We start from the raw sequence: 12,719 nt of genomic DNA on the forward strand, positions 1-12,719 counted from the left end.
TCAAAATACAAATGTAACTTCATTTTACAAGTGCTCTTTCGATTTTTAAAGGGTTTTCAACATTTTGGAGCACCAGCTGAATACCATGTTCAAATATCAAAGAATCACCTCTCAGGGTATTTGGATGAGAGAAAACCAGTGTTAACTTTTTCAGAAAATATCAAATTTTTTTCATGTTTCTCCCTGATGTTCCACAACTTCACAGATCCAATGAAATTCCTTGACTTTCAGTGTTATCCAGAGTATTGGTGACCCGGAGTAAAGAACAAGGAATAAAGTGAGATTTAAAAAATTAACTTTGAGATGCTCACCTGGGAGACACTTTGGCACCAGCGGCATTGCCATCAGCAAAGGCACCACCTATGCTGTTGGCTTTATATCCGCATTTCTGAATCTTTTTCCCAAGGCGCGCCACCCATAGCTGCTGATCTTCAGTGGACGCAGCCAACACCAGGAGTTCCCTGGCTGAGTTTGGATCGTAATGGACTTTACAAGGTGCGATCACTTCCTCTTTCCGGTCCAGGTGGTCCTTGTGTACCTTGATTCGGCACCCTGGTCAACAACAATGACATAAATGAATGAATGCTTCTGAAATTAACTTCAGATTCATTTAAATCATGGTCTAACCACTAATTAAGATGGACAAGTACACATTTTAATTAATGTGAGAATGAATGCAAAAAAAAAGTTTAACCATAAAACTTGGGAGAATTTTTGAACATGAAATAGATCTTCAATTTGGTTTGAACATTTGTTCAAGTTCATTCCAAAAAAATGTTCATGAATATGTTCATGAGCCCTTCCAAGTTAATGTAACATGTAACCAGCAGAGGCAGATTAAGGTTATTGTTTCTTGGTAGGAGGTTCAATTCCTCATGGTGCCATGGCAGTATGCAACACCTCTCAGCAATAATGCTTCTTAAGGCCGTTACACACGGTGAATGATCATGCTGAATGATCACATGATCATTTACACGATCATGTGAGCAAAATAGAACATGTTCTAATTTTCACTGAATGATCATGGGCATGAAGGTTCATTCGCGAATTGTTCCATCACACACGGTGAATGATCATGCGAATGATCACGCGAATGAAATCATTCGCCGTGTATAGTGGCCTTAAGGTCTGATATGCCTACACAAGCTCCTTTTCGATATTCCTCAATTATTTTTACAGATAGTTTATTAGGGCATTCCCCATTCGGGTGATTGGAAATAAATGGATAGAGATGAAAAAATCTTACGTCGGCACTCAAGAGCAGGCGGAGGACGGAACATATGCCAGATGGGTTTTGTGCAGACTTCACACGTTGTGGGCATGTGAAACGATATCTGCAGGAACTCATGGCCTTTGAGGGGGAAGGAGCCTCCTGGTTTGTCGTCCCCCCCACCAACGGGTGGGTGACCGGCAACACCAGCATCGCCCACCCCTACCACCCCACCCACACCCCCAGGGCCAACGACCCCAGGCAGCAAGGCCCCATCCTCTGGGCGACGCGCCTCACCCTCCCCTGCGTACAGCAACTGGAGAAGAAAAAGGAAACAGTAACATTATTGCGAAAGCTTTTGCATCACATCCACCAAACTTGAAAGGCACTGTAGGCCCTCCATTAAAGTCGTTTTACACGGGGCACGGAATTGCGCAGGTTAGAGCTGCATTAATTTCTAAAATGGCGTGGAATTGCATGAATGCATGAACGAAACTAGAACAGGGGCTATTTTCCCGTCTCGCATCCACGCATTCTCGCACCCACGCATTCTCGCATGTGTTCTAGCAATTCACAGCTTTACACGACGCAATTTTGATTGCGCCTTCGCACGTACGTCAGATTGCGCAACTCCGTGTACCGTGTAAAACGGCCTTTATGCATAGTTCATTCAACTATTCATTGGATTCTATACCCGACATTGAGTTTTGATAATTTTGGACTAACATTTAAGTCATATGATATAAGAAGACACTCAAAGACAAGGCATAAAAACTATAATGGTACATAACTACACTGAGATCCAACAGTTCCTTACGCAGTACCGTATGCTTGGTCCAATCTAATCTAACGAATAATATGCACTAATCGTACCTTTCCATTTCGCTCTCTACACTTTTGTTGCTGATGAAAAACTCTGCCACCATAAGGGAATCAACCATGGCAAGATAACAATAATTTGCATTCCAAAACCAAGTAGCCTAGAGTCTAAATCACTATTTTTCTTACTGTTTAGTGAAAATAAAGAGAAACTGCTCCAGAATAAATAAATCCAACATTCTAGACCTATGGTTGTCCATTATTTGAAAATTAACAGTTTTCCCCTATCTAACCCGAATGGCCATTTTTTTAAAATCTTCTTACGAGGAGACATCGCGAGAGTGATGTTTGGGATCTGGATGCCGATGTTATTATTCAGAAACTACGAAGGTTATGTAGAAAAAGTGTCACAGCTTTCCTCTCAAGTACCGCCGTGGCCGGGTGGGCTAGGGCACTGGTCTCGTCTCTGCTGTAGCGTGTGTCCCAGGTTCGAGTTCCGGCGATGGTTAATTTTTTTTCTATCTCAAAATTTTAGAAATCACTTTTTCAATTTATCCCCATTTGTTTAATTTGGTTCCTTTGCAATTTTCTTTTTTCATATTAATTTATGGATTTAAAATGGAACTCCAAATTGTGTCTTACCAAACGTATTTCAAATAGTTTCGCCTTGACAATCCTCCCTCCACAGTTGACTCTCGCTAATCCCTGAATGAGGCACCAAGGCCAAATTGTGTGAAAACGAGTGCGAAGCATAGACAAAAAAGACTTCGATAACAAGCAGGCTGCTGGAACGTAGGGCCATTGCAGCGTAATAGGTAGGGGGGGAAACTTGCTTGGGTCAGTAACTGAATGTGAGGATAGCTAATGGTGTTTATTTGGTGAGAAGAAAGATTTGAGATTACAAATATATGAAGAGGCTGTAGGAGCAATGGCTAGGGCAAGGATGAGCACATTAGGCATGGGCGGTACTTGAAAAATTACCTATGTTATTGTGATGAGTATTATAAAGCAATAATAGTACTCTCCCGGTAGTACCGCCGAAAATATACCGGTATACCGGTACTTTCATAATTGATAAAATATGTTAATAATTTGAGATTTAACGCTTGTATTACACTAATTATCCGGTATTTCGGCAAATTAGCACAACATACAGAATGAATACACTGAAAAACCCTCTACTGGATTTTTTTACGAAAATTTATCGGAAAAATACATGGAGGCTAGATTCTCTAATAGTGAGAAGGGTGATAGCGATGAAGTTTTTAAAGGCAATGACTTTGGTTCATACCATTTAATTTTGGTGTTTTCCTGGTGTATGTGAAGTGTGAAGGTCTCTCGGGAACTCTATCAGATAAGTTTTTTTCCTAAAGCCACCGGTTTTTTTTCGGACTCGAGACCAACATTAGAACGTCTTCTGCCGATAACTTACAATAAAAAGTCTTCTTATATCACATAGCTTACGTTGCCAGTCTGAAATTACCTAAAAAAAGTGCCTCTTATGTTAAGACATTTAATTTTACGATTTTACACAACAAGAATCGGTGCTAGTTAAGCCTAAATAATGTCATCCAATAAAATTTGATGTGTGGGTCGCTGTTCCATTTATTTCAGAGAAAGAAATACATACGTGGCGTTCGATAACTTTGACTTTTCTTGCCTTATTTGGGTAAGTAAATATCTTCTTTATCAATAATGATAACACTTGTCTCGAACTCAGAGTTTTGTATAAGTACTGTTAAATGATGAGAAAACAAGAAAGGAACTAAGGAAGGAGGACACACGTGAATAATTAAGAAGCAAAATTAATTTGGTCTCTTTTGGTGGTGCACTTGATTGGTTGTATGTAAAAAAAATGAGAAACGGATGATGATTGTTAATACATTAAAAAAGCTGATGACTATTGTAAACAAGCTTAAGCTTCATAGAAATGCCTATATCATGATAGCATACTTAATTTTCAGTCTCTTCCTACGATGATCAACTGTATCCATGCTTATACCATCATTTTAAATTAAAGTAAACAGATGGTACTATTTTTAATGTGCTCAAATACAAGTTGTGCACTTATTGCATAAGTCCGCATCTACATTTTCTTGTCTCTTGTTATTATTTCTTAAGAAATATCCTTGGCATTAATTAAATAAACACTTCTTGCTGAAAGCCATTGTTAAAATGTTTATTTCTTGGAAATGGCCTACTTCCCTTGATGTATTATCAACACTCAATTGTTTAAGTAGCTGGGTAGGTAGTTGATTGATAACACATAAGATGGCAGCGCCGTCGAAATACCGGTATTTCTAGTACCGATACTCCGGTAGTACCACAAAAAAAATACTGGCTGGTACTACTGGAGTAAAAAAAATAGCACTCGGTACTACCGAATACCAGTATTTTTTGCCCATGCCTAGAGCACATTACCCAGAAATTCATGTGTGAGTAATTATATACGTCCTCAAATTCGCATGGTAAGTTTCCTTTATGAATCTAGGCAAGCAATACAACCTTTCAAACTCTGGGAATTCTTGCCTTTTACCTTACCTGAAATATGCGTGGTATATCTTTGGCATCAGCTCTGATAACATCTCCTTGAGTCACAGAACGAACATGGAACACTTTGCTGAAAAAAAATAAATTCATCAAAATCTGAAAAATACATAGTTATCAAATACTGCAGTAATAATTTTTTCAAATAAATTTAAGAAACTAAAAAATTGGAACATATTGAAGTGACTGCATCAATCCATTTACAAACCCAGTCAATAATCTGAAATCCTAAACAACCCGAGATCCAAACAACAGAAGGTTTTTCAGAATATTTTTGGGTAGACAACTACCCCCGTACAATATACATAGTCGTAGTGCCAAATAAATCGCTACATAAGCAATGGAAGTGTTGCTTCAGAGCATATTAGGCTTCTTCAAGGCCTTTTGAAATGCATAATGGTGTTTCTACCCATTCCATGGCATCAGGAATATATAACAGGAATGGAGTAAAACTCCACAAGAGGAATCGAGTGGGGAGAAAGCTTACATCTTATGCACTGCACATTCAAAATTACTCATAATGCATCACAGACAAGTAGATGTTACAAAGTGCCTATCCTTCAATTACCCTCTTGTTAACTATTGAAAACTCTCGTTATTACGATGTTCACAGCACCGAAAAACCTGAGGTTCATAATAACGAACTTCGTACGATTATTTCTTTAAAGAATCATCTCAAAAAATTACACCTTGCTAAAATTCCGTCTGTTAAATCTCCCATATTCATAGTCCCGCTGCAGAATAGCTTCGGAGTCATGTGTATGATATACGTGAATAAATTATGAACTACTCGATATATGAACAAAATGAGTTCTGAAACCTAGTTTGCAAATTGATAACCCTATGTAAAGCAATGGAAAAGTGTGGTTATCCTTCAAAATGCAACGCTGCATCACAATTTTGCGTTAACTTAAGATTGTGACGAACCAATCCAACAGCGTGTGCGACGGGGCTGAAGCCGAAAAAAATTCGCTGACAGCAGGAAGGAAGAACGGACGAAATTCTGAACAGTTCATGACTACACACAGATTAAATGATACTTAGTTCAGACTGTGCTCAATGTGCAAGTTCTTATATGCCACACAGCATCACATCGGCCCACTCCATTGTCACCAAATGAGAAATTACAGGCATGCTTGAATTTTTTTAATGTTCACATCTCTGAAAGTTGAATACTCATCAGAAGAGGACTAATCATACGGCCAACTTACGGCCGGAAATGAGTGGGTCACCATGATTCCACAGGAATTAAGCTTGTTATATGATGTTGCGTGTATACTGAAGTATCTCCTAATGTAGAAAAAACCATAATTGATGCTCTTGGGCACAGCGCACGAAGAGAACTTAAACATAGCACAATGATTACGATGTTGCATGGTGCATATCCACTTAAATGCTGTTGCTTACCCGTGGAACTTCTTCTCATTTTATAACCTGGGACTGGGGTCTGAGGTTGTAATTTTGTAATGACGTTTCTTTCGTTATAGATTTGATTAGCCTTTTGGTACAAACGAGCACTTCATAATAGCATTATTCGAATAAATGAGAGTCTACTGTATTTTTCTTTCCTTAACTGGAGTGGAATAGCCCCACATCTTTCACCTTCACGCACTTGCTATTCTGCTTAATTTGAAGATTCTTTCCTTCCAAGATTTACATTGCATTTTTATACTTCAACTCACAGTGCTGGGTGCTCGTTTAGCCTAAACGAGCATGTGCATTGTTCATATATGATGGCGAATTTGTAAAATTTAACTTATACTTTTACCTTTAACTTTTTTAAGCTGTCAGTCGTAAATTTGATAAGGAATTTTCGTCAATTCTTGATAATTTTGGCAATAATTCAGATCAATGATCATGATTAGCAATATAGGCCAGTAAAATATTGATATTCCATTCAGACAGGAGTGCTATTTCTTTCCATTGACAGGTGACCTCATTTAAAATTTCTCCCATTTTGCCAATTACTAATGATTAACCATGGAAATATGCATTTTTTTTAAACATTTTGTTAAAAAAATTGTATTTTTATTAGGGATGAGTCGATTCCACTTTTTTTCGATTCCGATTCCAATTCCTTCAAATCAATTTCAGATTCGGATTCCATCGATTCTTATTCCTTCTCACAGGTGAGATATTGATTTATCTGTAGCATTGCTATCGTTAAAATTTAAAAATTGAATGGAGTAAAACAACAATAGCTGTGGTGGCTTCATTGTCGTTTGGCTGCGGTGGCTAAACAATAATGTAGCATTCATTGCGTCCACACATACCAGAGCAGCCTGGCGGGTGCGCGGTGGCGGCCGAATGCAAACTGTTGAGTCCGCTCGGAGGCCGCGGTGGCTTATGCCAAGCAAGTATCAACTTTCTCAAGGGTTGCAATGATGAAACTGGGCTATAGAAACGCGAATGTGTCTAAATTTTTATTATTGATGCAGACGCGTGTCAGTTCAAGAAAAAAGTTATAAATAACTTAATGTAGAATAAAAAAACCTGCTCTCTGCGCGTATTCATAAGAAACTTTTTTTTCACACGAAAACTCGCTCTCTGCACTTTTTTATTATCATCAGACTTCAAATATAATTTGAAAATAAAAAATATATATTTCGATCTATTATACTATCGGTGTTCCACATGAATTCTCCGATGGTGATTCATTATTGCAATAATTTGATTTGCCGTGACCAGCGGTTAATATAAGAACGAAAAACGCATGCATTGCTTCCTGATCCCGTGGTTTCCATTTTTTTCCCTCTGAGAGTTGCTCATGAACACGGCCTTTCAGGGCTTGTCGGTTTGTTGCTATTGCCAACATTTTCATATTTCCGAGGCCGCTTAGGTATGTTTGTCGCAGCACCCGCGTGCCGGGCATATCCTCTTCGCGGGCAAGGCTGACACCGCGGCCGCTTAGGTGTGTAGCAGCCTTTATGCCCAAAGCTTATAGTCTATGCTCAAAACATTTATTTTCCTGGAATCGACTTTAAGCGATCGATTCTCGATTCCGAATCCGTGCCCGAGAATCGGCAATTGGAATCGACTCATCCCTAATTCTTATCATAATTTACCATCATTAACCACAGCCATATTAACATAGCTCCTATTCGATGAGCGCTCTTACCACCAACTTGAATACTGTTTTGTGGGGTTGCCTACTTCTAGTAATGTAATCTGGACACTAGAAATATCTTTATACCAAAATGCTACTGGGCCTGGACATTCCAGATAATTAATCTTATACTGCAGTCTGCTAAACATGAAATTGTATGCTGAGATTTCCAAATGCTAGACTAAGTATTGAGAAGATACTTCTCTTCGTAATTAAAACCTTAGCAGTAGGTACAAACTTCACTATAATTTCAAAAAACATCCTTAGAGTAATACAATTGACTAGAAAGATTAATGAGAGTTTGATTATAAAATGATTAATCACAATTTCATTACTTACTTGAGATCCAGAATCATAGCAGGGTCTGCATTGGCTTTGTCCATTTCAGAGTTATAGAATATTATCTTCTTCGATGACACTACAACGTATTGCTTTTTCCAGCCATGCCTACGAATGTTCTGTTTATTCGGCACAGACAGCCAACCCTCCAGACGAGACTCTGTAATTTATAACAGAACAAAACGTTATGACCACAAACTATATGTGTTAAAATTAAATCATACATCACTAAAAAAAATTGCACTTGTATCACATACCCTGCACGGAATCCTCGACGTCATTATCAGCAGCAGCTCCCCCACTCGAAAGGGAAGCTGTTTCTGAAGACAACGCAGCCAGTCGACCTTGCAATTGCTCAATTTCAGAGTCCTTGCTATCACACTCCATCTGAAGTCGTACTTTCGAAGTACTTTCTTCCACCACCTGCGCTTGCAGCTCCTGAACCTCTCTCTGGTACTTAATACACATTTGTCCATACTTCTCACGTTCCTATTTGAGGTTAATATATGATTAGAAACATCAAAGCAAACATACAGAGAAAAATTGTCAGATATCATCATTTCATTAAGTACGATTAGCAGCATGATTCAATTTTTTATTTTGCACCTTAGTTATCTGTTTTACAACCAAGACAAATGGCTTTACAACAATAAAGCAAATACTAGTAGGAAATCAGTTGATTGGGCAATCCCTTTCATAAAATTTGACAAAAATCATGACTGATTCAAAATCAACACTGAGTTGTAGGTAATAACCAGGATAATATAGGTATGGATGTGAGAGAATGATTATCTTCAGTACTGATTAATAAGAGTTAACTTGGCAAAACTTCATGCCATTTTCAAAGCAGAATTTTGATCATATTTTTCGACAGTGTAAATTTAAAAACTCAAATCGCGCATACCAAAATTTCAAATTCTGTATTCAATGTAATGATATCATGAAGGGATTTATTTTAACAGTTAAATCTGTTTTTAATTTCCCATAATGACTATTTAGTTACCACTGTTAAGGTAAAAGTTAGAAGTAGCCAATGGGGGAGCAGCATATGTGTTGAAATATTATTAAATCTCCACTATTTCATGATGAGAGATCTATGATGAGAGGTCCGAGACTGATGTAATTACTATCCAAAATGCACCTAATAAAGCTTATTATGAAGCGTGTTTCCAATTTGAAGACAGAAATTAATGAACAATTAAGCTTATAGCAACCCAAAGAAACACTAACAGAAAGAATAATGAGATCAATACTAGAGCTGGTAGGGACAGCTTGAAAGATTTCTCTCAAGACCATGCTTCTCAAACGTTATAACTAGTAATGTCATTTCAAGTTGAAACAAATGGTCCTTATTTTATTTCTAAATTTGAACACTAGAATGTGGTAATGCCGAAAGAATACAAGAGAATAACACAAAGCTTTTAATAGTGGTCTCACTAAGTAGCTGACAATCAAAATAAGGAACCAAATAAATAAAAAAAACAGTTTCAGAATTAATTCACATCTAAGAGGTGTCCAGTGTTTGGTGGGAAACTTACATCAATGGAAGTGACTAACGGTATTCACAGTTTCCTTAGTAAGCTACTAACGTCTAAGTAGCGTTCTAAGTAGTATAGTAGTATCATACCAGCACAATGGTATTCTTAGATCGTTACTAAGGGCTATTAAGCTTTGTATGCTACTATCTTAGCAGCCAGCTCTTAGTCGCCCACCTGCCTTGTCTAAGGGAGCTACTAAATATGGTGGACCGTTGTGGACTCCAGTTTTATTTGTATAGTGTAATGGATTTTTTACACATTTGTGCCAATAAGGAACACGAAAATCCATTCTTAAAGTAAGGCAGAAAACCCATGTAGTGTGATTGCTGACAGGAATTGAAATTTTTTTATAGCTGCAAGGAAACTAAAATGATCAGTGAACTTGTGCCTCCAGTGCAAGTGAACACAATTTGTGGTTTCAGTGTACCCCTAAGTGAATTGATTGCATATAGACAATGAAGTACAGAGTGAAGCGACAAGTGAAGTGATTAGTTAGTGTATGAGCTTCGGCAAAATTATTTATTACTTCCATACTGGTGTAATCAACCGTATACATTTCCATCAAAGGTATCTAACTGTTGCAAAGGGAATATGTTTCATATTTGAAGCAGTTATTCTTTAGGAATACAGTGAACGCACATTAATTTTCATTCGTTTGTATGCTTACAAGTTCTGTTTGATTTTATTACTTATTCTGGTCACTTCATCGTGCACTATCACCAGTGTTTACATTTCACGCATTTCATTGCACTGTTGCTTTTGTTACAGTACAAGTGACAGTGAGATTGGAAGTTTATTGATGTTACAATAACTGGTTTAGCAATTTGTTTCAGCCTATTCATTTCATTGTCTACGTAATGGTAATAACTTCATGGTAACCACATAAATAATGGATGAAATACTCTAGGGCTTCTAAACGGGTCAGATTTGGTTCCATGCCAACATTTCAATAACTCACTCTGAACCATAATCTTATCTTAATAAACATCCAACTTACTCACCAGGAAAAACCTTTGGTCTTTCAAATAAGGAATTAATTTGAAATACAAGCAATCAACCAAAAATTCACAAGCAACTTTAGATGCAAAGAAGAATATTACTTCTTACCATTGTGAGCTCCTGTTGAAGCTTCCTGCAGTCTTTTTCCTTGCGCCGCAAGTCTGCTGAAGATACCTTGCCCTTCCTGCCACCAACACCCACACCAGTAACAATGTCTTTCCTGTTCATTATTTCTGCCAATTTATTTACAGCTTGCATCTTCAGCATTTGCTCCGTACGAAGCTGCTTACGAAGGCGCTCAATATCTTCAGCATCAGATGCAGCCCTGTTAGCCTCTGCACATGTAACAAATATTGAAGAGGACTTTATCACAATCATACCATGAAGTATTTAGCACCAAATATGGTTGATATTCATTGCCCCAATACTTGTAAATCAAAACCATCCACTAAGCGACTGGGAGCATAGATCATTAAATGGGAGATATTAAGACAAAAAGTTACCCATTATTTGGCTTCTTGCTATTAATAGTGTGCCAAAATCATTTAAAGCACTTGTTTCACTTCACTTTCTGGTTGAATAATAATTCATTCATTTTATAAGTCCTTGAAGTTAAAGCAATTCCCCAAAACGAGAGAGACTTTCACAACAAATGACCTCCAGACTTGAATTTAAGGAGCAACTAACATACAAATATTCAAGTCACATTTCTCAGAATCCATGCATCACGATGGTGAGGTATTAATTTTTTTCTGGTGATTTAGAATATATAGATATGAAATTGCGCAAGAGTGATAAGAAGACTTAATGGGTGATACTGATCTCTTTCTCTCAAAATGATTCAAATAGATAACTCTCTTCCTGTTCAGGAATGATCCATAGGAAAAATTATTATCTAAGAGTAATGGGTAGAGGTCCGTGAAAGTGGTTTTATTTTTTGCTAAAATTCGTTTTAAAACCATGTGATTTCGGTGTTATAGAAAATCTTGGCGGTGTTATTTTAATGCAACAATTTTCCCATGTTTGTGGGCGTTTTATTATTTTATGCCACATGTTTCATGTATACTTATACTTTTATTAAGCATTTTACATAACCTTTAACACAATTTTAACTGTACAAAATTTCTGACAAAATTAAATGAAAGAAATGGTTCAACTTATACGCGCGGACTGCGAGCGGTTCAAAACATCGATTTTTATTTTGCTTGATGCTAATGGTCGTAGTTAATTTTTTTGGATGAACTTTCTAAAACGTTTAATGTAATTCAACGTAAATATCTCGAGGTAACTCGGTGATCCTTTTTTTATAATCCTACAAGAACACAAAATTTCGACGAAAAACAGGGTCCGCCATTTTGTATCGTATCCGCCACAAATAATACAAATGAGTTATGAAAGTTGCCAAGAATTAACAATAATAAACCACATAATAATATTGTAAATTTTTGTTTCTATTGAATAACTACAGAAGGTGTGGCATTAGTTTTAACATGCTGAATTTTGATAAAAATTCAATGAGGGCAATTTTTTCAAAATTTGTTCCACTTTGAGGCCAAGTAATTTGTTTAAAAAAATTGACAATGAAAAACAGCATGCGTCAAAATTTGCACTAATGTATTGACAACATTTTTGCAAAGTTTCAATTTCCGCACTCAAAAAAATCGATTTTGAGGTTTTGTCCAGCTTTTTTCGATTTCAGCCCACTGTGCGGCGGTACGCCGCCTAAGGCGTTAAATACAGTCAGTGCTACATTGCGGCCGCTTTCTGACGAGACGACTTTTTGCCGCCCGCCGTTCACGCCACGACGCCCTAAAATTCAGGCCACTTTCAGACGAGACGACTCTCTGCCACGCTGCGGGCCGTGCCGTGAACGGCGGCCCGGTCCCAGCCAGCGGCTGTGTTTAAGTCAACGAAATTGTTACATTAGACCCACACTCAAGGTTTTCCTGCAACAAGTTATCCAATAACGCTGTCTAATGTGGTCTAATGCGTCGCGGTGAGTCACCGGAATTACTGCTTGGCATTGACGCGTAACGCGCGCGTGAGCTTGTATTTCCGCTCTTCCGCGGCCGCGTTAAATTTCTTTCCGCAACATTTTTAATTCACAATATCTAATTCTTCAGGTGAGAAAGTGCTTCATTCTAAATATTTCAGGATTGAT

General features: G+C 37.7%; 1 protein-coding gene across 2 annotated transcripts in view; it reads right to left on the reverse strand.

The window, feature by feature from the left end:
* LOC124165960 (rho-associated protein kinase 2) overlaps positions 1-12,719 on the reverse strand; it is a 56,272-nt gene that overhangs the window by 2,268 nt on the left and 41,285 nt on the right. For both annotated transcript variants that reach the window (XM_046543508.1, XM_046543507.1), the window contains 6 exons: positions 10,667-10,893; positions 8,279-8,510; positions 8,022-8,181; positions 4,571-4,649; positions 1,247-1,526; positions 312-552 (listed from right to left, as the gene is read on the reverse strand). In XM_046543508.1, coding sequence (XP_046399464.1) covers positions 312-552; positions 1,247-1,526; positions 4,571-4,649; positions 8,022-8,181; positions 8,279-8,510; positions 10,667-10,893 — 1,219 coding nt within the window. The remainder of the gene's footprint in view (positions 1-311; positions 553-1,246; positions 1,527-4,570; positions 4,650-8,021; positions 8,182-8,278; positions 8,511-10,666; positions 10,894-12,719) is intronic.

Source organism: Ischnura elegans, chromosome 9 (assembly GCF_921293095.1).
Source record: "Ischnura elegans chromosome 9, ioIscEleg1.1, whole genome shotgun sequence".
Taxonomy (NCBI): Eukaryota; Metazoa; Arthropoda; class Insecta; order Odonata; family Coenagrionidae; genus Ischnura; species Ischnura elegans.